The sequence below is a fragment of the Myotis brandtii genome, unplaced genomic scaffold (genome assembly GCF_000412655.1).
Source record: "Myotis brandtii unplaced genomic scaffold, ASM41265v1 scaffold38, whole genome shotgun sequence".
NCBI classification, from domain to species: domain Eukaryota; kingdom Metazoa; phylum Chordata; class Mammalia; order Chiroptera; family Vespertilionidae; genus Myotis; species Myotis brandtii.
Window position 1 is genome coordinate 3441173 of NW_005364596.1, and position 25278 is coordinate 3466450.

Here is a 25278-nt window from a genome sequence, read left to right on the forward strand (position 1 = left end):
AAAAATGAACATTTTTTTCTTTAAACATGTTTCCCAATCCCCTGCCAAAACCCTGAGTCTCCCTTTCTTATATTATTAAGAATATTTAACTCTAATGATATCATTGGGTATTTTCCCAATAAAAAAACTGCTTAGTTAAACTAGCTATGGTGACAATGGAAATTATAATTTACTAGAGGCCCGGTGCACGAATTTGTGCCCGGGTAGGGTCCCTTGGCCTGGCTGGCGATTGAGGCCTATTGGGGGGCCAGCCGGCCGGGGGGAGGGACTGTGGGAAGTTGGCCGGCTGGGGGGAGGGGCCGCAGGAGGTTGGCTGGCAGAGGGGGAGGGGCTGTGGGAGGTTGGCCGGCTTGAGCGGAGAGGGGCCGTGAGAGGTTGGCTGGCCGGGGAAGGGGCTGCAGGAGGTTGGCTGTGGGAGCACACTGACCACCAGGGAGCAGCTCCTGCATTGAGCACCTGCCCCCTGATGGTCAGTGCGCATCATAGCGACTGGTTGACCAGTCATTCTGGTCGTTTGGTCATAATGGTCATACACACACACCTACACATACACAAACACACACACACACACACACACATATATGTATATATATATATTAGTTTCAAATTTTAGAGAATTTAAGTCTTATCATTAGGTATACTGTAAAAACAGATATTAAGGAATAAGAACCTGGACTAGAAGTAGAATTTCCCAGTCTTTCTTTTAGTATGGTAAAAATTCGACACACCCAGTGAAGTGGCAAATCTGAAAGTAAGGAGAAAGGAAAAACCAAACTTCTGAGCTTGGAGAAAGACTTTCCAAGTACATAGTTTTTCAAATCTCTGATAGGAGTAGATGATCCAATGTGCTTTGCATGATTGGGTCTCTGACCAGAAGCCAAGGCATGCTGGGAGTACAAACATTCAGAGTCGGAGAGCAGAGCCACTCGGGAAGCTGACAAAATCCACTGTAAAGGAACTGATAACTTCGCGTAGAATGAACACAGTCACGCACACACACACACACATATGCACACAGAAGAAGAATGACAGTGACTGAACATGAATCCAGGTCAGTCAAACTTGAGAACCCAGAAGGACAGTAGCCTTTTCTAAATGTAAACTTTTCTTCAATACAGTGGTTTATGCTCTGCACATCAGTATGAAAAATAATTAATTAAAAACTCCATGCTCAGTCAGATAGTGTATTAGCTTGGTCTGTCCTAACAAATACAATAGACTGAATGGCTTAAACAGCAGGAAAGTCCAAGATCTAGGCACTGGCTGATTTGATTTCTGGTGAGGCTCTCTTCATGGCTCAAGGACAATAGCCTTCTCACCATATCTTCACAGGGTAGAGAGAGGGAACTCTGGTTTCCTCTTCTTATTAGGGCTGCTAACCTATTGGATTAAGACCCACCCTTATAACCTTATTTGGCCATTGTCACTACCTCATAGGCCCTATCTCCATGTCTACTCACATGGGGGCGGGGGTTAGGGCTTTGACATGATTTTCAGGGGGGCACATTCAGTGCCTAATAGATGCCTTCTAGAACTGGATTCTACTATAGACAAAGAGTGTCCTTGGTCAAAGGTGCAGGGGAAACTAATAAGATGAAAACTTGAAATTAATTTGGTGCATGAATATAATTTTTCCTTTGAATTGAAGAAGAGGAATTTGATTTTTCAGTGGGACACATTGGCCAACCTACTTTGGAAATAAATAGTAAGCAACATTTTACTTGGCCAGCTGCTTCATCTTTTCTCATTTGAGAACCACTGTTACATGTATACAGCACCAGTTAAAAATGAGCATACCCAGCTTACTTTAATGATACAAAGATGATCATTTCTTTCTTTTTTTAAAAAATTTATTTTATTTTTTTACAGAGAGGAAGGGAGAGGGATAGAGAGTCAGAAACATCAATGAGAGAGAAACATTGATCAGCTGCCTCCTGCATACCCCCCACTGGGGATGTGCCCGCAACCAAGGTACATGCCCTTGACCGGAATCGAACCCGGGGCCTTTCCAGCCGCCGGGCCGACACTCTAGCCACTGAGCCAAACCAGTTAGGGCAAGATGGTCGTTTCTTTAACCTTCTAATGGGATATTCTAGAAGTCTTTGTAAAATGAAGGGTGCTCTGTTAGTTTTCAGACATCATTGTCAACATTTTCTGGGAACTGTTAAAAATACAAATTCTAGGGCCCTACAGCAAACTGACTGAATCGGGGTGGGGGGGGGGGGGAGCTTTCTTCATATTAACAAGCCTCCCAGTATACATATTAATATTTGAGAGCCACTTTAGGAGATGCTTTCCTTATTGGAAATGCTTGCAAGCCTGATGTTATTTAAACTTACTCGGAAAAATGCGTATTTTTCTAGTGCCCTTAATTATTAGACTTGTATAACCCGTAATCATTCTTGAGATGTTTGTTTCCATCACTTTCAAAATTAAATTCCTAAAGGCCATTACTGCTTTTGTTCACAAGTACATGACATAGAAAATTTTCCTTTCTCATTTACTAGGTGGACATGCAGTGGGTGCAGGTTTTGGCAGAAGGTTGGGCCACCCCACTGAATGGCTTTATGCGAGAGAGGGAGTACTTGCAGTGTCTTCATTTTGATTGTCTTCTGGATGGTAAGACATTTGCCTTCTATAGTACATTGAGTGTGGAAGAGATATTGCACAGTTATAGGGATTCATCACTGTTTATAGGGAGTAGTGTTTTAATGAAGGTAGTGTTTTAAGGCTAAGTTATATCAGCACTAGACATTTAAGTGGATAGTGAGATCTGTTTTTCATTTTTGTTTCCCCGATTGTGATTTATTGCATGGGGAGAAGGAAAACCTGAGGATTAGGGATGAAAAGAATTTCAAAAGCAAATAGTTTCCCTGTGCTATAGCCACCTGATCATTTTCATGTCCCTGAAAAGTGTTGTGCTACATGGAAGCCCGTGCTTACTTAAGCCAGGCCTTCTAGTAGGGAGCCAGGGAGTCCAAGTTTAGGAGTCCTGAAACAGGTGGTTGAAAGGATGGTTCTTCCTATTCTTTTAAAACACTCAAAAAAATTGCCAAAGAAATTGATGTTCAGTATATTGTAATTATAATTCAGCTGCCTTAAACTCTGTATACTGTTGGTAAGATTAATTTGCTACCTCAAAGAAAATACTGTTGTTCCATGTCACAGAACCCTCCTCAATTGCTACCATGCCCTTCTGTATTATGACTTCTTTTAACTGGGGAGTGAAATAGATATTAGAAAATGTAATTTCTGGTCATTCTTCCAGAGAAATTTTATCACAGGCACGTAAGGATTAAATATTGCTCTTCGATTTTCTTCCTTGGAACTAATAGTAAAGTCTTTATGGACTGTGTCTTGAGTATTGATTTAGTCTTGGGTTTCGTGCAACATTTTGCACTGTACCTGGTGGTGATAATTTTAAAACAGCCAAGCAGTTAACAAAGGAGTCATGCCATGATTTCCCAGAAAAGTATGGTTTCTATTTGGTGTGTAAATAAGATCCACATAGGAATCTGAGGGTGCATTTTATTTTTCTAATCTGTGCATGATGAGTAGGAAAAAAACCGTTTAGAGCTTGAAAGGTTGGGAACTGAGAATGTGCCTTTGGTCTCAGTGGGACACATTTTGAGTTAAAAGGAGCACTGATTACCCACTGCCTTTGTGTCTTGGCTAGTGATAGCCGACATGGGTTCAATTCTGACTAAAAACCAAGTAACAAAAACCTTTTTGGGTGTTTTTGTCTTCCTCTCTCAAGGATACCCATGTATACTCAAGTATTCTTAACCAACTTGCCACTCAAAAGGTAGTTATCAGCACGGATTAACTTTCTTTTTAGAAAGGCCCTGAACCATGGTGCTTTATCTTATTCATATATTGGAGGTGTTCAGTATATTGTTGGTGATGTTAAACGTAACCAGCTGAGTTTTACTTGTTAAACAGTTTCTTTTACTTCTGTGATTCTATCCCATAGTTTCCCCCCAAAAGACAATTTCATGAATTGTTGTGAGTATTGCTACACACACTCTGTTGATTTTCTTAATTTTTGCTGGTTTTTTAGCCTCTGTTGCTTATCCTGTCTCCTGATTTTCTGTGCCAGGCATCAGTTCAACATTATTAGTGTCCACCGAAGTGAGATGTGGACACGTGAGGCCTGTTGAGTAATCCAAGCTGTGTGTTCCTTTGTGCCCTGCAGGGGGTGTCATTAACTTGTCAGTGCCTATAGTTCTGTCAGCGACTCATGAAGATAAAGAGAGGCTGGATGGCTGTACGGCATTTGCTCTGATGTATGAGGGCCGCCGTGTGGCTATTCTTCGCAATCCAGAGTTTTTTGAGCACAGGAAGGAGGAGCGTTGTGCCCGACAGTGGGGAACGACATGCAAGAACCACCCCTACATCAAGGTCCTGTACAAACTTTGCTGCATTTTATCTTGATTTATTACAAATAATGTTTGTGCTGAAAATGTGGGCATTACCTGTATATTGGTGATTCCACTGAAATTGTTAATGTTTTGCAGAAGCGAGACTGGATCTTAGATTAGTGTGATGAGCATATGGTCTTGTCACTTGGTCCAGATAAATATTTGTTCAGTAACTATTTAAGCATCTACTGTACACGAGGCACCGAGCTAGATGCTGGTTCTGGACACGCAAGCACAGGCTGTATGCTCGGGTCTCCTAACTTTTGGTGGTGGAACAGACGTTAATCATGTACTTACAGTTAGGACGGGAGGTCAGGATGGTTTTGTCTTGTCTGGGTTTTTAATTGAACATTGTGTTTCCGGAATGGAAGCAGTGAAATATAATTAGTCTCCCCAAAGTGCCTTGTGTACTTTATATGTGAAATATTATCATTGAAGTAAAACCTCTGTTACTAGTTAGGTGTTTTAAAGTACACTTTGAGCATTAAAAAAAATGAAGTGAAATTGTAATAACTTTATCTAGAAAATTTCTGTAACATCTGTTTAGATATTGGAAATGTACTAAATCTTATTTTATTGTCTCATGAAGGACAAAAAGTGGTAACTTTTTAAAAATGGGATATATTTTCTTAGAAAATAAGGAGGTTGAACTAGTGATGGTGTCAGTTATTCCTTCAAAATTAAATTTTACAGTTAATAGTAACAAGTAACATGGCTTACAAAACATGCTCTTGTAAATTCTTTGAGTCACATAGCAAACCTGTAGGACGGTGGCATGTCCTTTGGACATATGGACAAAGTGAGACTTATAGGGGATAAATGTCTCGACCAAAATTATGCAGGTAATAGGTGGGATGAGGGTCTGATTTTAATCTAGATCACTTTGGGCGTCAAAGCCATCTTCCATAATCATAGCAGATAGTGGTTATTGGTATGAGAGCTTCACATACTATGTAGCCTGTATCACTAGAGGGTACTTTTTTAATATCTCATTTTTTATTTTTTAAAAATATATTTTTATTGATTTCAGAGAGGAAGGGAGAGGGAGAGAGAGATAGAAACATCAATGATGAGAGAGAACCATTGATCAGTTGCCTCCTGCATGCCCCCTACTGGTGATGGAGCCCACAACCCAGGCATGTGCCCTTGACCAGAATCGAACCAGGGACCCTTCAGTCTGCAGGCTCTCGCTCTATCCACTGAGCCAAACCAGCTAGGGCACTAGAGGGTACTTTTCATATGAATTTGATGAAGAGACATTTATTTATTTATTTATTTATTTATTTGTTAATCCTCACCTGAGGATATTTTGATTTTTAGAAAAAGTGGTAGGGACGGGAGAGACAGACAGAGACACATTGATTGGTTGCTTCCTGCAAGGGCCCTGATAAGGGCCGGGATCGAGCCTGCAACTGAGGTATGTGTCCATGACCGGAATGCAACCTGGGACCCTTCAGTCCGATGCTGTATCCACTGAGCCAAACTAGGTAGAGCGACATTTATTTTTTAATCACTCAACAAATCTGAGTACTGTTTATATTTTGTACCATTTTTTAAGAGTGATCTGTAAGACATCTTGGTATTAGTTGGCACCTGGTCTGCAGCCTTCAGGCCCTAGTAGGGTTTGGATAGGAGGGTCCTGTGAGAGCCGTGGCCCTCCAGGCTTGTGGAGCAGAGAGTCAGTGTTTGAGAACTAGCTGGTGTCCAGTGGGAAAGAGGACCTTGGGAAGATAGAGGGCTTACCATTCTACCCTAAACTGTTAAGACTTTGATCAGTCAAAATAACAATTTACATGTGGTTATGCTTCTCAAACCACGTTCCTGTTTGTTGGTCCTTTCCGTGACCCTCGGAGGTAGACAGTGTTGTTCTTTATCCTGAAGAACCTTGGGGTGGGCCCTGCTTGCCCAGAGCTGCAGAGGTAGCAGTCCCGAGTCAGGGTTAGGTCGGTCCTGGGTCTTCTTTTTTTTTTTTTTAAAATATATTTTATTGATTTTTTTACAGAGAGGAAGGGAGAGGGATAGAGAGTTAGAAACATCGATGAGAGAGAAACATCGATCAGCTGCCTCCTGCACACTCCCTACTGGGGATGTGCCCGCAACCAAGGTACATGCCCTTGACTGGAATCGAACCTGGGACCCTTGAGTCCGCAGGCTGACGCTCTATCCACTGAGCCAAACCAGTTAGGGCAGTCCTGGGTCTTCTGTGTTCTTTCTACTACTCTGCATGCTTCCTACAAACAAAGAGGTCGCAGGCAGGTTTGGGCATGAAAGGATCACCAGGTAGTGCTGTGAGGAACTCAGCCTGGCAGTCTTGTGCGGGATGTCCTGTCCCAGCTCCACTCCCACCGGTACCGCCCAAGTTATCCAGTTTCTAGGCCAGACTGGTGATCGTCACCTGGCTGGAGTCCTGCTTCCTCTCATACCCACTACCTTCTATCCTCCTCAAGCAGCCAGAGTGCATCTTCTCAAAATGCAAATCCTTTAAAAGTCATCAGTGAACTGCTCCTTATAGTTAGAATAAAACCCAAGTGCCTGTGGCCTCGCATGATGCTCCTGATTTCTCTTACCTCTGCTCCTGTCCTTGGTTTCACCTTTTCTGACCTTCCAGCCATATTAACTTTCTTTCTGTTCCTCAGAGACAAAGCCTATTGCTGCTCCAGGACTTTGTACTTGCTATCCCTCTGCCTAAAATGCTTTCCCTTCATGGCTGTTTCCTTTTCATCTCAAGTTAAATGTCACTCTCCTCAGAGAAGCCTTCACTGCCTCCTTTTTCGCAGTTACTCACTGTAGCCCAGGGCACTGGTTTCCATTGCGCTTCTTATTTTCTCTGTAACATTCAGTACCAGCTGCTATTTCTCTGGTCTCTCCTCCGTCTTCCCTACTGTGACATAAGCTCAATTGCAGGAAGATCTCTCCCTCTCTCTCTCTCTCTCTCTCTCTCTCTCTCTCTCTCTTTTCTGCTGTATTTCCCAATGCCTGCTAGAAGCCCTGGCACACACCAGTTACTCAGTAAATGTTTATTGAATGAGTGGTCTGATGGAAGGGGATGGACCTTCTGGTGAGGAAGACCAGGTAGGAAGCAACTACAGTCGTTCAGGTACATTGTTAGCACATAAACCACAGTCGTGGGAGAAGGGCCAGCTTGAGCTGCTCTGGGAGAGGGGACCCGTCCTAGGAAATAGCATCTCCTCTTCCAGAGGACAAGAGAAGGTAAGAAATTTGAGGTGGTGTGGAGAGTGGAAGGCATGACTTGGTGCCCAACTCTGTCATCATTACTTTAATTCCTCAAAAGTTTAGGATTGGAGAGCACAAAATAGGGGTAATCCAGGGTTACAAATTTTTTTAGTCAACATACAACAACAATGAAAAGAATATTTTTATTACTTAAAAGTCATAATTATTCATGTTGGTTTTGTTTGCCCTTTGTTTTTAAATGGGATAGTTGTTTCATAAGTCTTTTGAGAAATTATAGAATACTAGAGGCCCAGTGCATGAATTCATGCACGGGTTGGGTCCCTTGGGGTGGCCTGCTGGGATCGGGCCCCAGCTCACACTCCCAGCCTCACAGCCTCACAGCCCTGCCTGGCACCCTTCCATGGTCTGGCGCTGCCCCCTTACCTGCTCCGCCATCCCGCCTGCGGGGCGATCGATTGGGGCCAAACTCCCCGCCTGGCTTCCTCAGCACCTAGGAGCCAGGCAGTGGCCTTGGCTCCCGTTTGCACCGACCTTGGCCTGGCGCCACCTGCTTACCTGCTCCACCATCCCACCGTGGTCCTGCTCTCGTTGGGGCCCATCGGGGCTGCAGCGCCTCCACTATCACCCGCTGCCAGCGCTGCTTCGCCAAAGCCCATCATGTTCAACGCCGCCCCCTGGTGGTCAGCACACGTCATAGTGAGCAGTCAAACTCCTGGTAGTACAATTTGCATATTAGGATTTTATTATATAGGAAACTCTAATTCTGTAGCATTTTCAGTCCCAATTCAGTTGTTAAGCTAAATGGATTTACCATTGACCTTGAGATGAAAGTAAAAGTTTATAACCATAGTTAGCTTGTATGAGAGAAATGTCCTTATTTTTCTCTTGGTTTTGATTTAAAACAATTATTTTTTGTTTCTTTCCATTAGATGGTGATGGAACAAGGAGATTGGCTGATTGGAGGAGATCTTCAAGTCTTGGACCGAATTTATTGGAATGATGGTCTTGATCAGTATCGTCTTACTCCTACTGAACTAAAGCAGAAGTTTAAAGATATGAATGCTGGTACAACATGGACCTTAATACTAATATGGGGCTATTTGGGGGTTTTTGCTGGATGGGAAAAGTTTAGAAGATTTTCCCCCCCAACATTTAATAACTAGAGGCCTGGTGCATGAATTCGTGCACAGGTGGGGTCCTTCGGCCTGGCCGGCGATCGGGGCCGATCGGGGCTATGGGAGGTTGGTTGGTGGGGGGAGGGGCCATGGGAGGTTGGCTGTGGGAGTGCACTTACCACAAGGGGGCAGCTCCTGTGTTAAGCATCTGCCCCTTGGTGGTCAGTGCGCATCACTGCGACCGGTCATTCAGTCATTCGGTCACTTAGGCTTTTATATATATAGATGTAACACAGAATGATGAGTAAAGGTAAGTGTAGCAGTTGGAATATGTAAGGAAAAATATCATTGGATCTAACATTATTTTGTATGCTAAGTGGAAGATGAATGCTAATAACAAATTGATCTTTTAATTGTTTATTTTGAAACTCTCCTATTAAAGCTGAACAGAACTATGGAAGAGAAATTTTTTGAAAAGCTCATTCATATCAATGTGCTTTATATCTCAGAATGTCTTATATGAGTGGAATGTGTCACTGCAAAAAGTAATAGGAAAACAGAACTTTTATCATATTCGTTATTCGGTCAACAAATGTTTGTTGTTTATCACCAATTACTGAGATTCATAAATAAATGACAGGAGCTTACAGTGGAAAAGAGAGAGATATTAAACAAATAGCAGAAAGGTTGTTGAAGAGTAGGTTAATAATGATTTTAAATTTCTGGATTAGGATGAAGTGGAGCAGTAAGAGCAGAGTGCCTATAGATTATATATTATAAAAACTCCAGGAGAGGCTTTTTTTTATATCAGATACCCGCTGTTCATAGGTCTTTTACATAGAGGTAGGTAAATGGTGTGTTTACACTGGTGTGCCCATACTCTTACTCTCCCTACACTCACAAGTCCACGGTGCCATGTGAGGCAAAAGCATTCATTGGAGTTGGGAGGCTTTTTTAAGATCTGAAGAATTTTGAAGCATCTTATAATCATGTTACTCATTAATTCTCACTCCACAGAAATGTTTAAGCCCTGAGCGTTAGTGCTGTTTTGTGTGTTTTAAAAAATATATATGTATATATTTTCTGTGTAGAAATCAGGCAGAGATGGCTGAGAAAAGTCAGGTGAACATGGTTGCTTTTTAAGGAAATAGCTGGCCACCAAGCTGTATTTGTTCTCTCCCAAGTGACTGTAGGAATCAGGTCAAGAACACCCATTTCATCAGTTGTGTTCAGCCTCTATGGCTCCTAGATCCCAGCAAGTCATTTGGAGTCTTGTGTACAATGTCCCTGCTTCACCACCTAGTAGTTATGTGGTTGTGGGAAATTGCATTCATTTCTGAGGCTCAGTTCCCTCAGTGGTAAAAGTAAGGACAATGATGAAACTAATGCATAGGATTTTATTTTAAAAAGTGAAATGAGATAAGATGTCTAAGGCACTGTGAACAATGCCTGGCACATAATAAGCGGTTAAGGTCATAATTGCTATTATGTGAGTGAAACTAGTGTTATCTATATTTGTGTAAAGGTTAGAAAAAGAATGACTGTTTATTTTTAAGCTTTACTGTACTTTGCTAATATTTGAAAATAAGATCAGGAACCGGAGGCCACACACACCCTCTTCAGAGCCCCACAGTTCCCACCCAGCCTGCCTCCTTCATCACATTGTAGGGTATTGAGTGTAGGATTGCTCACCCCAAGCCCTTCCAAACTTGATTTTTTCCCCCCTTTTGAATTTGAAGTAATTATTTGGCTTAAACAACTTGTGCAGGAATGTCTCTGAAAGCTACACTTGCTGCTTGCCTGTACAACAGCTTATTTATCTTGTTTGTTGCTAACATTTTTTGGGCCCAGTCACAGGGAATATCTTTATGTAAGTCAGTGATGGCACCTCACTCTCTTGTCAGTATGTGATTAAGGGTCAGTGTTTGAGTTCATTCTGCCCACTGAGAGGTGAGGTTTTCATTCCTGACAAGAAACTGGCTTACAACTGAGGTCATCTTCTCCCGTCCTTCTCTTCCAAGCAGGAGGTGCTTAGGTTGCTGCCGTGTGAAGGTGCCCTGTCCGGAGCTCCGGCAGTCATTGTGCACTGCCGGGGATCTGTGAGAATCTTACAGTGTTTGAGTTTGTGATCCAACCCTGGACCCCTCTACCTCTGGATTTCTTACTCAAAGACCTAATGCATGTTTGAATTATTTCGGGCACTTCTAACTGGGTCTTATTTTATTTGCAACAAGAAGCATCTGATAGGTGTGTTTTTTTTTTAATGTGCCTATTTTTCTCTCTTTTTTTCTGGTGAATGGGGACATGTTAATGGAGGACTTGCTGAGACAACCTCATTTACTTTAATTTTTTGCCAAAACTTGAATTCATATTTAAAATTCACGTTAGTAAATTAATTGCTGGCATGGTTGAAGAGTCTTATCAAGGAATTATCATTCATAATTTGAGACTTTAATATGACATCTGTTTTACACTCTTTAGTGAGCCAAACATTTTAAATTAGTTAGAGAATTTATTGCATAATGAGTGATTGCAACTTTGTTTAGAGTAGCTAAGGGCCAGTTATTAGCCTTATATTCGACAGCAAAGATCGTGGAGTGTTGGTTTGTTTACTTTTCCATTTTAGGACTAAGGCAAATAAGCAACAGGCTGAGGAGATCCCTTTGTAGTTCTTGTTCACTGTTAGGAAACCAGTAATAAGTCATCTGCTGCTGGGGATGGAATGTAGTTCAAGGGAGAGAAAACAAGGAATATTTATTTTTTCTCTTACCTAGGGATTTTTTCTTACCCCTCTCTTTTTCCTTGCCTAGTGTTAGAAGAACTTTGATCATCCCTTGTCCCTTGTGGGCTGTTGTCTTGCGCACATCGACATGACCGGTTTTGCTGTTCCGACCATCCTGTAGCTGGAAGGGTTGAGAGGTCTTTAACACCCACACAGTGGTTGCAAAGTGACATGATTCCAGATGGCAGGTTCTTTGAACCACTGGTGCTTGATCTCTATCTTGGAAAGAAAGAATGACTTTCACTTAAGCCAAGTAAGAGCCAGTTAGTATTTATTACACACAGAACACTGGTGTCCTGCCAGGTTGCAGAGGAAAAAGTTGACATAATTTCCTTCAGGCTAGTATGTGGTAGCCCAGGGCTGAATAAATCTAAGAAAGCTTAGAGCTGTTGAACTACAAAGTCTATTTTACATGAACGGGTGGAGACACTAGATGGATATCTTAGGCCACGTTGGGAATGATGAGTGAGAGCCGAGGCTGAGCAGGTGGTCTGTCTATGAGGGCACTAGGCTTTCTTGACCTTGAATGGCAGTGAGCTGGAGAGAGTGTGGCCTCAGGTGGGGTGAGGAGAGACTCACTCAGTCAAGGCAGAGCACACTCAGAGGAGGCTCTGAACATAATTTAACAAAGTGAGTGTTTAAAGAAGGATGGTCAGAGTTAAGGGAACTCACAGGAATGTTTTCGCACCCAGGGAACACAGGTTAGGGTAGTGTTACCACTCCTGAGAGGGCACGGGCAGGAAACTGTTTCTGAAGCCTGGTAAGAGGAGCTGTAGCTATGAGGAGGGGCTGTGGCCAGAAGCTAGTTGTAGGGGATGTAGGCACAGCTGGAATCACAGTGCTGAGGCAGGATGCTTATGGTGCAAGAGCTCTTGCAAAGTTTGTCTCCCTCCATCTTCTGGTTGTCTGCTAAAGTTTCTCATCTTGGAGGCATATGTACATGCACATGCACACATATGTACACATACACACACACAGGCATGCACACAAAATGCACATGCAAGCACAGGACAGAGAATTGATGGGAAACAGCACAGAGCCCAGTTGGCAAAAAGCTTTATATTCCAACTAATGGTGCAAGAGCTCCTGCAAAGTTCGTCTCCCTCCATCTTCTGGTTGCCTGCTAAAGTTTCTCATCTTGGAGGCGTGCGCACACATGCACACATATGTACACATACACACATGCACAGGCACGCACACAAAATGCACACGCAAGCACAGGACAGAGAATTGATGGAAAGCAGCACAGAGCCCAGTTGGCAAAAAGCTTTATATTCCACATTGATTTTTATTTTAATTTGAAAATATTTCTAGTCTTAAGAATGAAAAACATTTTATGGGTGCATACTTTTGGATGTAAGAGTACCTGTTTGTGAAGAATTCTAATTAATATGTTTATATTTACTCAAGTGGCCTATGTCTTACTGATTTGCCCCCTCAGAAGCAGTTTAAGTAAAAGAAATACTAGTAATTTATGACAGTCCAGAGAGAGACAGTGAGATCAAAGCCTTCTTTCAAATTCTCTTAAAAACTTCCACAAAAACACACATTAAATATCATGTGCTCACACACACACACACACCCCTCTCTAACAACTTGACAGTTATCATCAATACTCTTGTTTAGCTACTTTATTGATTCAGGGGAAGCAGAAGTGCCTGTTTTGAGAGCTTTGGGGTAGATAATGTGGTAGATATTAAAGCTTGAGTAGGACTGGGAGAGGAAACTTATTAATTACGGCTGTTTGTAGGACAATTTCGCACAGAAGTTGAAAGCGGGGAACAGGAAGATGTTGTAATTCTGGGCTTAGTGGTTGGGATGCATACCAGGGCTCTGGCTGGGGAAGCACAGTTCTGAGGAATTGGGGGGAAGGGTGACGAGGAGCTAGAAGCACCTTCTTGCTCATCACCTTATTTGTTGCTCAGAACAGTCCTGCTTGGAGCACTGAAGCTGTCCATGGGCAGGCACTCAGCTGAGGAATAGCAGAGCTGGAGTCCGACCTGGGTTCTTTGCACGGTGCCCCAGGGTCTGATGCCATGGTGTTTGACGAGGCGACCCGTGCGCCCTCACTCTCCGGGGAGTCAGTGCTCACCCTCTTGCCACCGTCAGGAAATGCTCGCGGCCACTGTTTGCTCTCCCTGCCACACATCAACACTTGCTCAGAAGTACCTTCTCCACGTCCTTCTTCTCTTTCCACTGCTAGAAGGAAACGGTCGGATTGTGCTTGTTTCCGGGATGTGCTGGCTCCTGGACTAGATGGTGTTTAAACTGAGGAAGAGGGGACATCTGTACTACCTGCTGCTCCTCTATGTAGACATGAAATAGAGCCAAAGGAATGGGTTTGGGGGGCTAGACCTGCGTCTGGCTTGTGATGTGACAGTAATAGTGAAGGTGGAAGAAACGAGGGGATGCGGGGCAGTAATGAGCAATATATCTTGAAATGGTTTCAGTAATATCTCTAAACTGCTGAATTGCAAGGTCAGGACGCAGAGATGCAACTAACAGAAGCCATCTGTGCGCAGAGTAATTGGGTCCAGGTGAAGGGCGAGTTTCTTGAAGAGTGTAGGGAAGGAAGTTCATCAGATGCAGCAGTGAGCCCTGCTGCTCTGATAGGTCCTACAAGATGTCAGAAACAGGTGATTACACCAACGTGGCCAAGCAGAATTTAAAATGCCATGCATATCTGATGAGAACTGTGTGAAAATGCATGGGTAAGGAGAACAACTAGGAAAGTGGTTTTTGTGGTTTTTTGTTGTTGTTCTTTTTTTTTTATGTCAGAAGCAGTGGAGAGGCCAGGAGCATTTAAAACTGGAACGTGTCCTTTGGATTTGGCAGGAGCTTCATACCATGTGACGGAGCAGGAAGGAATTGGTTGAATGTATGAATCCAGTCCTGTTCTTTTCTTCCATCCTTTCTTCCTTCACACAGTCACCAGATTGATCCTCTGAAAACAAAAATCTAATGATGCCTGTTGCTGTTGAAGGAAGTGTATTATTCTTCTGCACATGGGTTTATTTTCTGGTTGGTGAATGTCAGCTGCGCCTCCTCTGACCAGATTGTATGCTCCTGGGGGCAGGGCCACTTTCACTGCTGCCTCAGGACAGCGTCTCTAAGGTGGCGTTTTCATCTTGCCACAGATTGTCTCCCCCTGCCCTGCCTGCTGTCGCAGGGTGTGGAGGCTGGATTCGGGAGGGAGGCCAGGTCGTGCACACGCCTTGTGAAGAGGTGGTGAAGGGGTGCTGTTGCATCGGTAGTGAGGGAAGGAGAGCTACTGATGAGATCCAGGGCACACGTGCTTCATCGCCTGTGGAGGGTGAGGGCGAGGAAGGGATAAGGGATCTAAGTCTCTGAGGTGAGTGATGGGGCTGTGCTCCCAGAGGGTGAGGAGGAGGACCAGCGATGCACAGCAGGCTGGGAGGAATCCAACCCGAGGTGTACATGGGGCACTAAGAGGTAGTAGCGAGATGTTCTGGGGTGTAGGGGCGGGTTCTGGTCAGCAGATGCAGATTTTCTAGTCGCTAACACAGAGCCCTGCTTAGGGGCCTCAGGCTGCTGGGAGCAGGATGGGGAGAGGGCGGGGGACAGGGCATTGCCTGTCTTCGCCGTTGTCACAGTGTGACCCCGTTCACCAGTGTGTAGGTTGTGCTCTGCCAGAGGAGCCTGTCCGGGTCCTGGGGGAGGAATAGATTGAGTGGGTGGAGAGAATGGAAGAGTTGGTGGAAGTCTTACTTTATGTGGAATTGGGGGAACATGTTCCACAGCAATAGTCATCTTCTCGTTTTGCTGTCTCTTCACTCTACCCACTTACTCTCTGCCCTGCCCATCAGTCCTGCACAGTGCCATTGGACTAGTTTTCTGTAAGACAGTACTGGTTAACTCACAACCCCTTTTGGTCACATTGTGTCCTTCCTGACCTGGCATTTGATATTATACACCAGGGGTCCTCAAATGTTTTAAACAGGGGGCCAGTTCACTGTCCCTCAGACCGTTGGAGGGCCGGACTATAGTTTAAAAAAAAACTATGAACAAATTCCTATGCACACTGCACATATCTTATTTTGAAGTAAAAAAACAAAACGGGAACAAATACAATATTTGTATTTGCATGTGGCCTGCGGGCCGTAGTTTGAGGACCCCTGTTCTACATGATCGTCTGTGTCAGCTTTTATATCCATCTGTGACAGGATGGATGATCCTGTGTTCCTCACACACATCAATCTCTGCTTTTCTGCGTCCACAGTTTGGCTCACATCAGCTGGTTGGGTTGGAATACTGATTGTACTTCTATCAGCCACATTTCATTTAGCAAAGTATAGCCTGCAGGCCAAATCTGGCCCACTGCTGTTTTTTGTAAATAAAGTTTTATTGGAAAACTGCCACATTCATTTGTTTATGCGTGGTCTGTGGCTTTTTTTGCACCACTATAGCAGGCTGAATAGTTGCTGCAGAAACCCCATAGCCTGCAAGCCTAAAATATTCACTCTGGCTCTTTAAGGAAAAAGTTTGCTTTTATTCATGGTCTCAGCAGCTTTGCAGTGTACTTTCTGTAAGTGAAGATTATGGAATACCTGGTCCTTTTCCAGGAACAGGGGTACAGAGGGCTAGAAAGAAATGGAAATCATAAGTGTTAACATTAAATTTCAGTCATCTTGTAGATCATCACCTATTTTCAAACATGGTGTTAGGTAAAGCAGTCTGCAACTAAGCCATAAGGAATTATAAGTGAGAAGGCAAATTTTTATACTGATTATGGTGTGACAATCAGGGAAATCACTGTTTTTTAGAAAATGGGAATTAAAATGTGAGACATAATGAAAGTTGTATTAGTGGCCCTAGGTTCATATGGCCCATTATTATTTTATTTTTGATGGAAAATTGATGAAAGAAAATTTAATAGTATGCATACTGGGCTATGTTTGTTGGGATAGAACCCTGGGAGTGTAGCTCCTAATGGATCAGATGCTCTGATTACAGCGTTCATTCACGGAAGTTTTTTAGAGGAGAGACCAAAAGGTAGGGGTGAAAATACAGCCTGGAACTACAGACGGTTAAAGCCATTTGTGTAATTCGTTGATAAATAGTGATGAAGAATTGAAAAGACCTGAAATTTAAGAAAGACCTGGTTCTGTTGGCAAGAAAAAAATGGGCAGACAGATCAAATGTGGTCATTGGATTTCTGAGTGCAACTGATAGTAAGGAAAGAATTCTACCTGGAAGAAATTTTGGCAGCAAAATCCTTTATATGTTTCTAATGTGAACTTTCAATATGTCATCCATCTTAACTTTATCTGTTAAATGTCCAGTGTGGAGCTAGATTAATTCTTTTTGGAAAGAAAGCCTAGGTAGATAAATTATTAGAAGCTGTGAAATATGTGTATGTGAGACAGAATTTATTTTTTATGTTTCCTTTTGCACATCCTCTCATATAAATAACCCTGCTAAATGGCGATTTTACAAAATCAGATTTGACCTGATTGAAGTCTAGGAATGTAGTCGTCATACACCTGAGATGCATTAACCAAGGGTCATGTTCAAAGATAGACTCCTGTTCGTGATTAAAGAGGACACAGGCTGCGTATCCAGCACTGAGCTAACACTCCCTCACCTCGGAAACACTCGCTGGGAATAGAGTTCGTGCATTGTATTGGGTGGCTCACAGTTTTGATTCGTTCGTTACAGATGAGTTTAACCTTTTTTAAAGTTAGCTTTTATCACTTAAGATTGTGTTTGCCAGGTTTTTTTCTGCTGTAAAGTTAGCAAATTATTTTATACTTACTAACAAGTATTTTGGGGGAGGGATTTTAGACCATAAATATTCTGTTGTCATCAAACTTTTACCTGCTAGTTTTAGCACAATACAAATACTGTCAAATGGTGAATTTCTAATCCCCTCATTCCTTTTACATTTATTAGTTGACTTTCTACCATAAGGTAGAATTTCCACTTCTCCTCCATTGGTTATTCGTTTATTTTATTCTTAGGGACTCACAGATTCCTGTTTTACTCAGTTGGGTACGATCCATTACTATTACTTACTTTGATATTTAGCTTGTTCTGGGTTTGCTAGGCTGGTTGCTTTGTCTTTTTGACGTGTCCCTGTCATTCTTTGAGCACTTTCTTCATGACACAAAGAATGTTTCAGCTCATGTTGAGCAGCAGGCCTTTGCATAACTTCAGTGTCATCTATCTATATATATAAAAGGCTAATATGCAAAGTGTCCCCTCAGGAGTTCTACTGGGAGTTTGATTGCTTGCTATGATGTGCGCTGACCACCAGGTGGCGGTGTGGAATGAAGGAAGGCCCCAGTCAGCAGCTGGCCGCAGAGGAAGGGAGGCCCCTGTAGGCCCTGATCACTGGCCAGGCCTAGGGACCCTACCTGTGCATGAATTTCTGTAGGCCCGATCACTGGCCAGGCCTAGGGACCCTACCTGTGCATGAATTTCGTACACTGGACCTCTAGTTTCATTATAATGATGAGCTGTCCTAGGAACTTAACTCTCCTTAAAATCAGTTAGCCTGTGGTAAAATCGGTTTCATGATACGTCATTGGATGACATTGAGGACTTACTGTACTTTCCTTGCCTTAGCCCCAGAATCAGTCATTTTGCCCAGGAGCCCTGATTTGTTTAAGTGGGCAATGGTAAAAACCATTCTAAAGAGAATGCAAAATTTGGACTTCAGTTTTGCTCATTGTCAATTTACTGCAGAGTTGTTGCTTGTAGGACCTTTTAGTTGACAGAACTAAGAAATATACATTTGCATATATATATACATAAACTCACACACATTTATATCTGTCCCTGTATCTGCCTATCTAAATAGCTGAAAACCGTGAAGTCACCCTACTTTCCTTTATAACCCAATTCCACATGGTCTGTTCTAGCCTTTCTTTTTTTCTGTGTTTATACCTTCTTTCTCCTATGGTATGAAACTTGGCTCCCATTATCCTCAACGTATTTACTTATTTGCTGTACCTCCCTGTGTGTAAGCAGTGCCCCAATCAAATGGGCTGTCTTCTAGGCCCCGGCCTGTTGGCCTGAACCATGTAGGTGTCTCCTTGGTCCTGGTGCTGCAGGCTCGTGCTGGGCCAGAGTCTCCTTTCCTCCCCATGGGACCGCCCCACCTCTCCCCACCCCAAACGTTCCCATCAGTGCAGCAACTCACAGCAACCTGGAGTAGGATTCATTAGTGCTTAGTAAGTGTCTCTGTTGTGACACCTGTGCCAGGTGTTGTGAAGGCACTATAATGCAGAGCTCCTCTAACGGGGTTATCACTCTCTTCTGTGAGATTGCTCTGTGACCCCAAAGAACCATGTCTTCTAAGAAAGGTCTCCTAATAGGAAGCCCCATGTAGGGATAAAAGCCAGGGTTCTAAACCCGAGATACAGAGCTAATCAGTCTAATGTTTGGGTAATAGCAATGGCCCTTGTAAGGGATATTGGTGTTTCTCAGCTGTAATCCAAAATCCCAACCTGGCATCACAAAGCCAGATAGGGTTCCAGTCAAGCAAAGTATAAATGTACATATTTGGAAAACAAGTAAATTTTTTGAATTATAAATGTCTGCACCTTACTGTATTCTTTTAATAAAGAAGTATCTTAGGTCCCATGGAGCAGCAGTTGCCAACCGGTGGTCCGCGGACCACTGGTGGACCATGAGGTCCGAAAGGTTGGTGACCGCTGCTATGGAGGGATTGGCCTGGTGGGTCATTAAGGCAAAGACCAAGAATTTATATCCATGTAAGCAGCTGAACCAGGATGTCAGGACCCGAGAGTATGATCGTTGTTCATACAAGTTTCCCATGAATGCAGAAAGTAATTGTTATAAACCCATTACTGTTATGACACATCCTAAAACATGTGAGATTTGTAAACTAAACATACAGTAGAAGTGCAGGTCATGTTGGCGTGGTCAGAGCAATACATGTTTTGTTTTGTTTTGTTTTGTTTTTTTACCAGTTTTTGATTCCGAGAATGCATGTTTGCTTGTTCCTAAGCATCAAGCTTCAAGAATTGTTTATTTTTTGCAAGGTCATCTGTTAGAAACATGCTCCTCTTAACTCTGGAAATGCTCTTTTCAGATGCTGTCTTTGCATTTCAATTACGCAACCCAGTGCACAACGGACATGCTCTATTAATGCAAGACACCCATAAGCAACTTCTACAGAGGGGCTACCGGCGCCCTGTTCTTCTCCTGCACCCTCTGGGTGGCTGGACCAAGGATGACGATGTTCCTTTGATGTGGCGAATGAAGCAGCATGCTGCCGTGCTGGAGGAAGGCGTCCTGAATCCCGAAACAACAGTGGTGGCCATCTTCCCATCCCCCATGATGTATGCTGGACCAACCGAGGTAGACTGCTTTTCAGATTTTCATGCAGCAGTGTGCAAACCTCTCTCATGAATACAGCTAGTGTCGGCCACAGACCCGTCTGATCTGTGTGTCTGTTGCAAACACTGAGTGTGCCCGGAGTGCTCTCCTGCTCTGTCAGGGATGTTCTCTAGGGGTGAAGGGAGGGCACCCCAAACGTTCCCATCAGTGCAGCAACTCACAGCAACCTGGAGTAGGATTCATTAGTGCTTAGTAAGTGTCTCTGTTGTGACACCTGTGCCAGGTGTTGTGAAGGCACTATAATGCAGAGCTCCTCTAACGGGGTTATCACTCTCTTCTGTGAGATTGCTCTGTGACCCCAAAGAACCATGTCTTCTAAGAAAGGTCTCCTAATAGGAAGCCCCATGTAGGGATAAAAGCCAGGGTTCTAAACCCGAGATACAGAGCTAATCAGTCTAATGTTTGGGTAATAGCAATGGCCCTTGTAAGGGATATTGGTGTTTCTCAGCTGTAATCCAAAATCCCAACCTGGCATCACAAAGCCAGATAGGGTTCCAGTCAAGCAAAGTATAAATGTACATATTTGGAAAACAAGTAAATTTTTTGAATTATAAATGTCTCCACCTTACTGTATTCTTTTAATAAAGAAGTATCTTAGGTCCCATGGAGCAGCAGTTGCCAACCGGTGGTCCGCGGACCACTGGTGGACCATGAGGTCCGAAAGGTTGGTGACCGCTGCTATGGAGGGATTGGCCTGGTGGGTCATTAAGGCAAAGACCAAGAATTTATATCCATGTAAGCAGCTGAACCAGGATGTCAGGACCCGAGAGTATGATCGTTGTTCATACAAGTTTCCCATGAATGCAGAAAGTAATTGTTATAAACCCATTACTGTTATGACACATCCTAAAACATGTGAGATTTGTAAAGTAAACATACAGTAGAAGTGCAGGTCATGTTGGCGTGGTCAGAGCAATACATGTTTTGTTTTGTTTTGTTTTGTTTTTTTACCAGTTTTTGATTCCGAGAATGCATGTTTGCTTGTTCCTAAGCATCAAGCTTCAAGAATTGTTTATTTTTTGCAAGGTCATCTGTTAGAAACATGCTCCTCTTAACTCTGGAAATGCTCTTTTCAGATGCTGTCTTTGCATTTCAATTACGCAACCCAGTGCACAACGGACATGCTCTATTAATGCAAGACACCCATAAACAACTTCTACAGAGGGGCTACCGGCGCCCTGTTCTTCTCCTGCACCCTCTGGGTGGCTGGACCAAGGATGACGATGTTCCTTTGATGTGGCGAATGAAGCAGCATGCTGCCGTGCTGGAGGAAGGCGTCCTGAATCCCGAAACAACAGTGGTGGCCATCTTCCCATCCCCCATGATGTATGCTGGACCAACTGAGGTAGACTGCTTTTCAGATTTTCATGCAGCAGTGTGCAAACCTCTCTCATGAATACAGCTAGTGTCGGCCACAGACCCGTCTGATCTGTGTGTCTGTTGCAAACACTGAGTGTGCCCGGAGTGCTCTCCTGCTCTGTCAGGGATGTTCTCTAGGGGTGAAGGGAGGGCAGGGGAAGGGCATGCTCCTCTTGCTCTTGTTGCAGTCCTTGGTCCCAGTTGTGGAACAAGTTCTCTGCAGACGGAGGGCTTGGTGAGCTCGGAAAGGTGTGACACAGGCACCTCTTGTAACTAAATGCTGGCCACGTTACAGACACAGCTCAGATAGCACCTATCTCATCCCTTTGACTGAGTCCTGAGTCACTCTTCCCAGGAAACAGATTTGCTCTGATTTTTTCTTCTTCTGAATTTTGGAAGGGCCAAAGGTATTGCAGTAAAAAGAATGTCTTATAAACATTCAGGGGATATTCTTCATCTGTTCTTTTGTGAAGGACTGGTGCATAAGAGAGTCAGGATATAAAGTTGCTTCTTGGTTTGGGTGGGAGAGGGTTCTAGCATTCCACTAAGGGTTGAGAAGGGATAGTTTGAGATATTTTTATGTCTCTCTATAAGGAGGACTTAAATAGATTTTTGCTTGAAGGCAGAGTAGGCTTTCAAAAAATATTTGTTGAATGAATGAATGACTTAAATAACAGTGGGAAATTCCTAACCAGCTTCTTGTTGAGTGTTCAAGCTAAAGAGTGGAAGGCACGTTATTATTGCATTATTTTCATCTCTTGGTCAAATTTATCTGGGAGACAAGCCCTTTTGAGTAAATAATTTAGTTATATATACTCCTGTGATGTCTTCTTCCAAAAAAAGAGAAAAAAAGAAAGAAAAAAAAGCTTAAAAGGAAATCCAAGAATGTTTAGCTATTTTTTGGGATCAAGCCCAAAAAATTTTATTAGAGCTTAGTTGTGGGGTTGTATGCTCTGTTACCTCTTTCCAAGAAAAACAGGCGAACAAAAAACAACTGTCACAACACACTGAAAGATTAACTCTTCTCTTGGATCCAGCCAAAGTAATGCAGGTAAAACTCCCACATTCTTCCCTCTTTGTTGTTATACAATGCTCATGAATATTGGGCAGTGGTAGACCTTTGAGTTTCCTAGAGATCACTCATGACCTTTAGTTTTTACATCTCAAAGAAGAACTAAAATTGTTTTGGAAATAAAGCAACAATTTTGTAACAGTGGTTCCCCAATCTCTCCTTTGGTCCTATCTCTATCATCACCATCATCACCATCATCACCATCATTATCATCGTCATCATCTAAAGGGAATCATTTGGTCTGAAGTACTCCAAAATTATAGGATGAATGATTTTCAATGACCCAAGTGAGTTTAGCATCAGAAATGGGTATATGATAAATAACCTCGTTAAGAGCCAGATAGGAAAGTGAAGGAATTTATCTTCCCTAATTCAGGGCATATTTTTCCTCTTTGTGTTTCTTATTCTCTAAAAGGAGAAGAGAGAGGACATTTTATTAACTAAATGAACTAAAAACTGCTTTTTAGAAGGTGGGAGTGGGTGATAGGTAAATAATAAATGCAGCCAGCTATAATGAATTCTTTCTTGAGGGTCAAGCATGCTGTTTTATCTACATGAGGAAGATTTTCATGTCTTCTGATTTCAGAGCAGGGTATGTTTCTACAGGAAGACTCAAAGGTGGAGATACCTACAGGTACCTTTGGGTGCTTGCATTTTGGCTCACCTGAGAGTCTTCCTCCTTGCAAGGCAAAACTGCCTAGTTGGCAAGTTGGTTGCAGGAGGCCTCAGATTCGACTCCCAGTGTTGCCTGTGAGAACATGGTCTGGAAAAAGCAGTAGAAAACTGTTGTCCAGGAGGCCAGGCACGGATGTGGACCTGGTTTGCCACCAGCTGGTTTTCGATCTTGGGTTAGCCATCTCTGGGCTGTGCTGAGTTCCCAGTAAATAGTTATTTAAAGGATGCACAGAGGAGGGACTGAATGTTCTTTAAGGTTCTGCCCCATTCTGATCATTTTCTAGTTTTTTTTTCTTTTAATTTCGTATTGAAGTACGTGTATAATTATAGTACATCAGAAAAATCACACAATGAATTTCCCCCATTTGGTCACATTCATACAACCAAAACCCATATTTTTTAAAAACACTACTACAACACCCCAGAAGTTCTTCTTCCTTCCCCCTCCTCTACATTGCCTGCCTTTTCCACAGTAGTCATCACTGTCCCCACCTCTCACATTGTGGATCCAGTTTGCTTGGTTGTAGTTTGGATACTCTGGGAAACAGACTCTGAGAGCGAGATTAGGGTTCAGGACATTTATTAGGGAGAGTACTTAGGGTCAGTGATTACGGAAGGGAAGGGAAAGAGAGCAGGGTTGGGCAGTGGGAAAAGCTGATTTGTGATTCAGTCTTAGTGGAAGCCTAGTTGATCCCATGTGGAGTTCTGGAAAGGCCTTCAGAGATGTTCCAAGTTGCATAAGAAATAGGTGGTTATACCCCTTGTTCACCAGTGATTGGCTGCTCGGGAAGGGGCGGGCCTTTGGGCTGCTGCTCTGTGAGAGGCAGCTTCTAAAGAGGGTGGACAGCTGCCTGGTGTGTGCTGGCAGAGCTCCTAGCAGCTGGGGATGATCTTTCCTTCCCGAGGGGAGCGTGGGCGGCACATCCCACCATCCAGTCCCACCTGTTCTGACACCCTTTAAAGCTAGAATTCCATACTTTCTCGTGTCTGGCTTCTTTCACTTTACATTTTGTTTGTGAAACTTGCCCTTATTGTTGTGTGTAGTTAGTTGAAGGTTAGTCATTCTCAGAACTGCGGAGTGTTCCCTGTGATAGGGTTTTGGTCAGTTTCCAGTTTTTTGCTGTTAAGAGTAGTGCCTGTATGAAAGTTTTAGTGCACATTTCTGTTGGCCTACCTGGGAGTAGCATTGCTGGGTTGTGGGTTTGTATTTGTTCAGCTTCAGTGCATGCTGTCAGTCAGTTTTCCAGTGGGTGGTACTATTTTACACTTCCATCTGCAGTGTATTTATTTACCTGTTCTTTTTCATTTTAGCCATTTCTGTCCTTTAGTCTAGACCAGTGGTCGGCAAACTCATTAGTCAGCAGAGCCAAATATCAACAGTACAATGATTGAAATTTCTTTTGAGAGCCAAATTTTTTAAACTTAAACTATATAGGTAGGTACATTGTTATTAACTTAATTAGGGTACTCCTAAGGCTTAGGAAGAGCCACACTCAAGGGGCCAAAGAGTGCAGGTGGCTCGCGAGCCACAGTTTGCCGACCACGGATCTAAACTATTTGGCCAAGCACTTTGTAATACTTTTACTATTTCTAAAGTAATTGCAAAAATGTTTTCATTGAACCTGAAGAGGAATTGGAGCATGGTAAATGAGTTGTCCAATACAGTGATTGAGAAATAGAGGATAATAAGCCCACATTTATTGCACTCTTACTGTATTTATCAGGCACATTTCAGGTGTTTTACATGTGTTAGCTAACTTAATCCTTAAAACAACACTGAGGGGAGGTACTATTACTGTTCTCAATTTAAAGGTGAGGAAACTGAGACTCAAAAAGTAGTTCAAGGTCACATAGTAATCTATAGACCATCTGGCCATAGAGCCATGTATTTAACTTCCACAGCATGTTCTTTTATCTTACTACTAGAGGCCCAGTGCATGAAATTTGTGCACTCAGGGTTGGGGGGGATTCCTTAGTCTGGCCTGTGCCCTCTCGCAGTCCAGGAGCCCTCGGGGGATGTCCGACTGATGGCTTAGGCCCGCTCCCTGCAGTCGGACATCCTTAGTGCTGCCTCGGAGGTGGGGGAGGCTCCCGCCATCGCTGCTGCGCTCACTAGGCATGAGCTGAGTGGTACTTCCCCTTTGGGAGCACACTGACCACCAGGGGGCAGCTCTTGCCTTGAGCGTCTGCCCCCTGGTGGTCAGTGCGCACCATAGCGACCAGTAATTCCGCTGTTTGGTCAATTTGCATATTAGCCTTTTATTATCCTAC

The 25278-nt window shown here is 43.3% G+C and overlaps 1 protein-coding gene across 5 annotated transcripts in view; it reads left to right on the forward strand.

Annotated features, from left to right (window-relative positions):
* Positions 1–25278, forward strand: part of PAPSS1 (3'-phosphoadenosine 5'-phosphosulfate synthase 1) — a 120024-nt gene that overhangs the window by 45324 nt on the left and 49422 nt on the right. For all 5 annotated transcript variants that reach the window (XM_005872422.2, XM_014544738.1, XM_014544740.1 and 2 more), the window contains exons 7-10: positions 2508–2619; positions 4196–4401; positions 8546–8681; positions 19594–19862. In XM_005872422.2, the coding sequence (XP_005872484.1) occupies positions 2508–2619; positions 4196–4401; positions 8546–8681; positions 19594–19862 (723 nt within the window). The remainder of the gene's footprint in view (positions 1–2507; positions 2620–4195; positions 4402–8545; positions 8682–19593; positions 19863–25278) is intronic.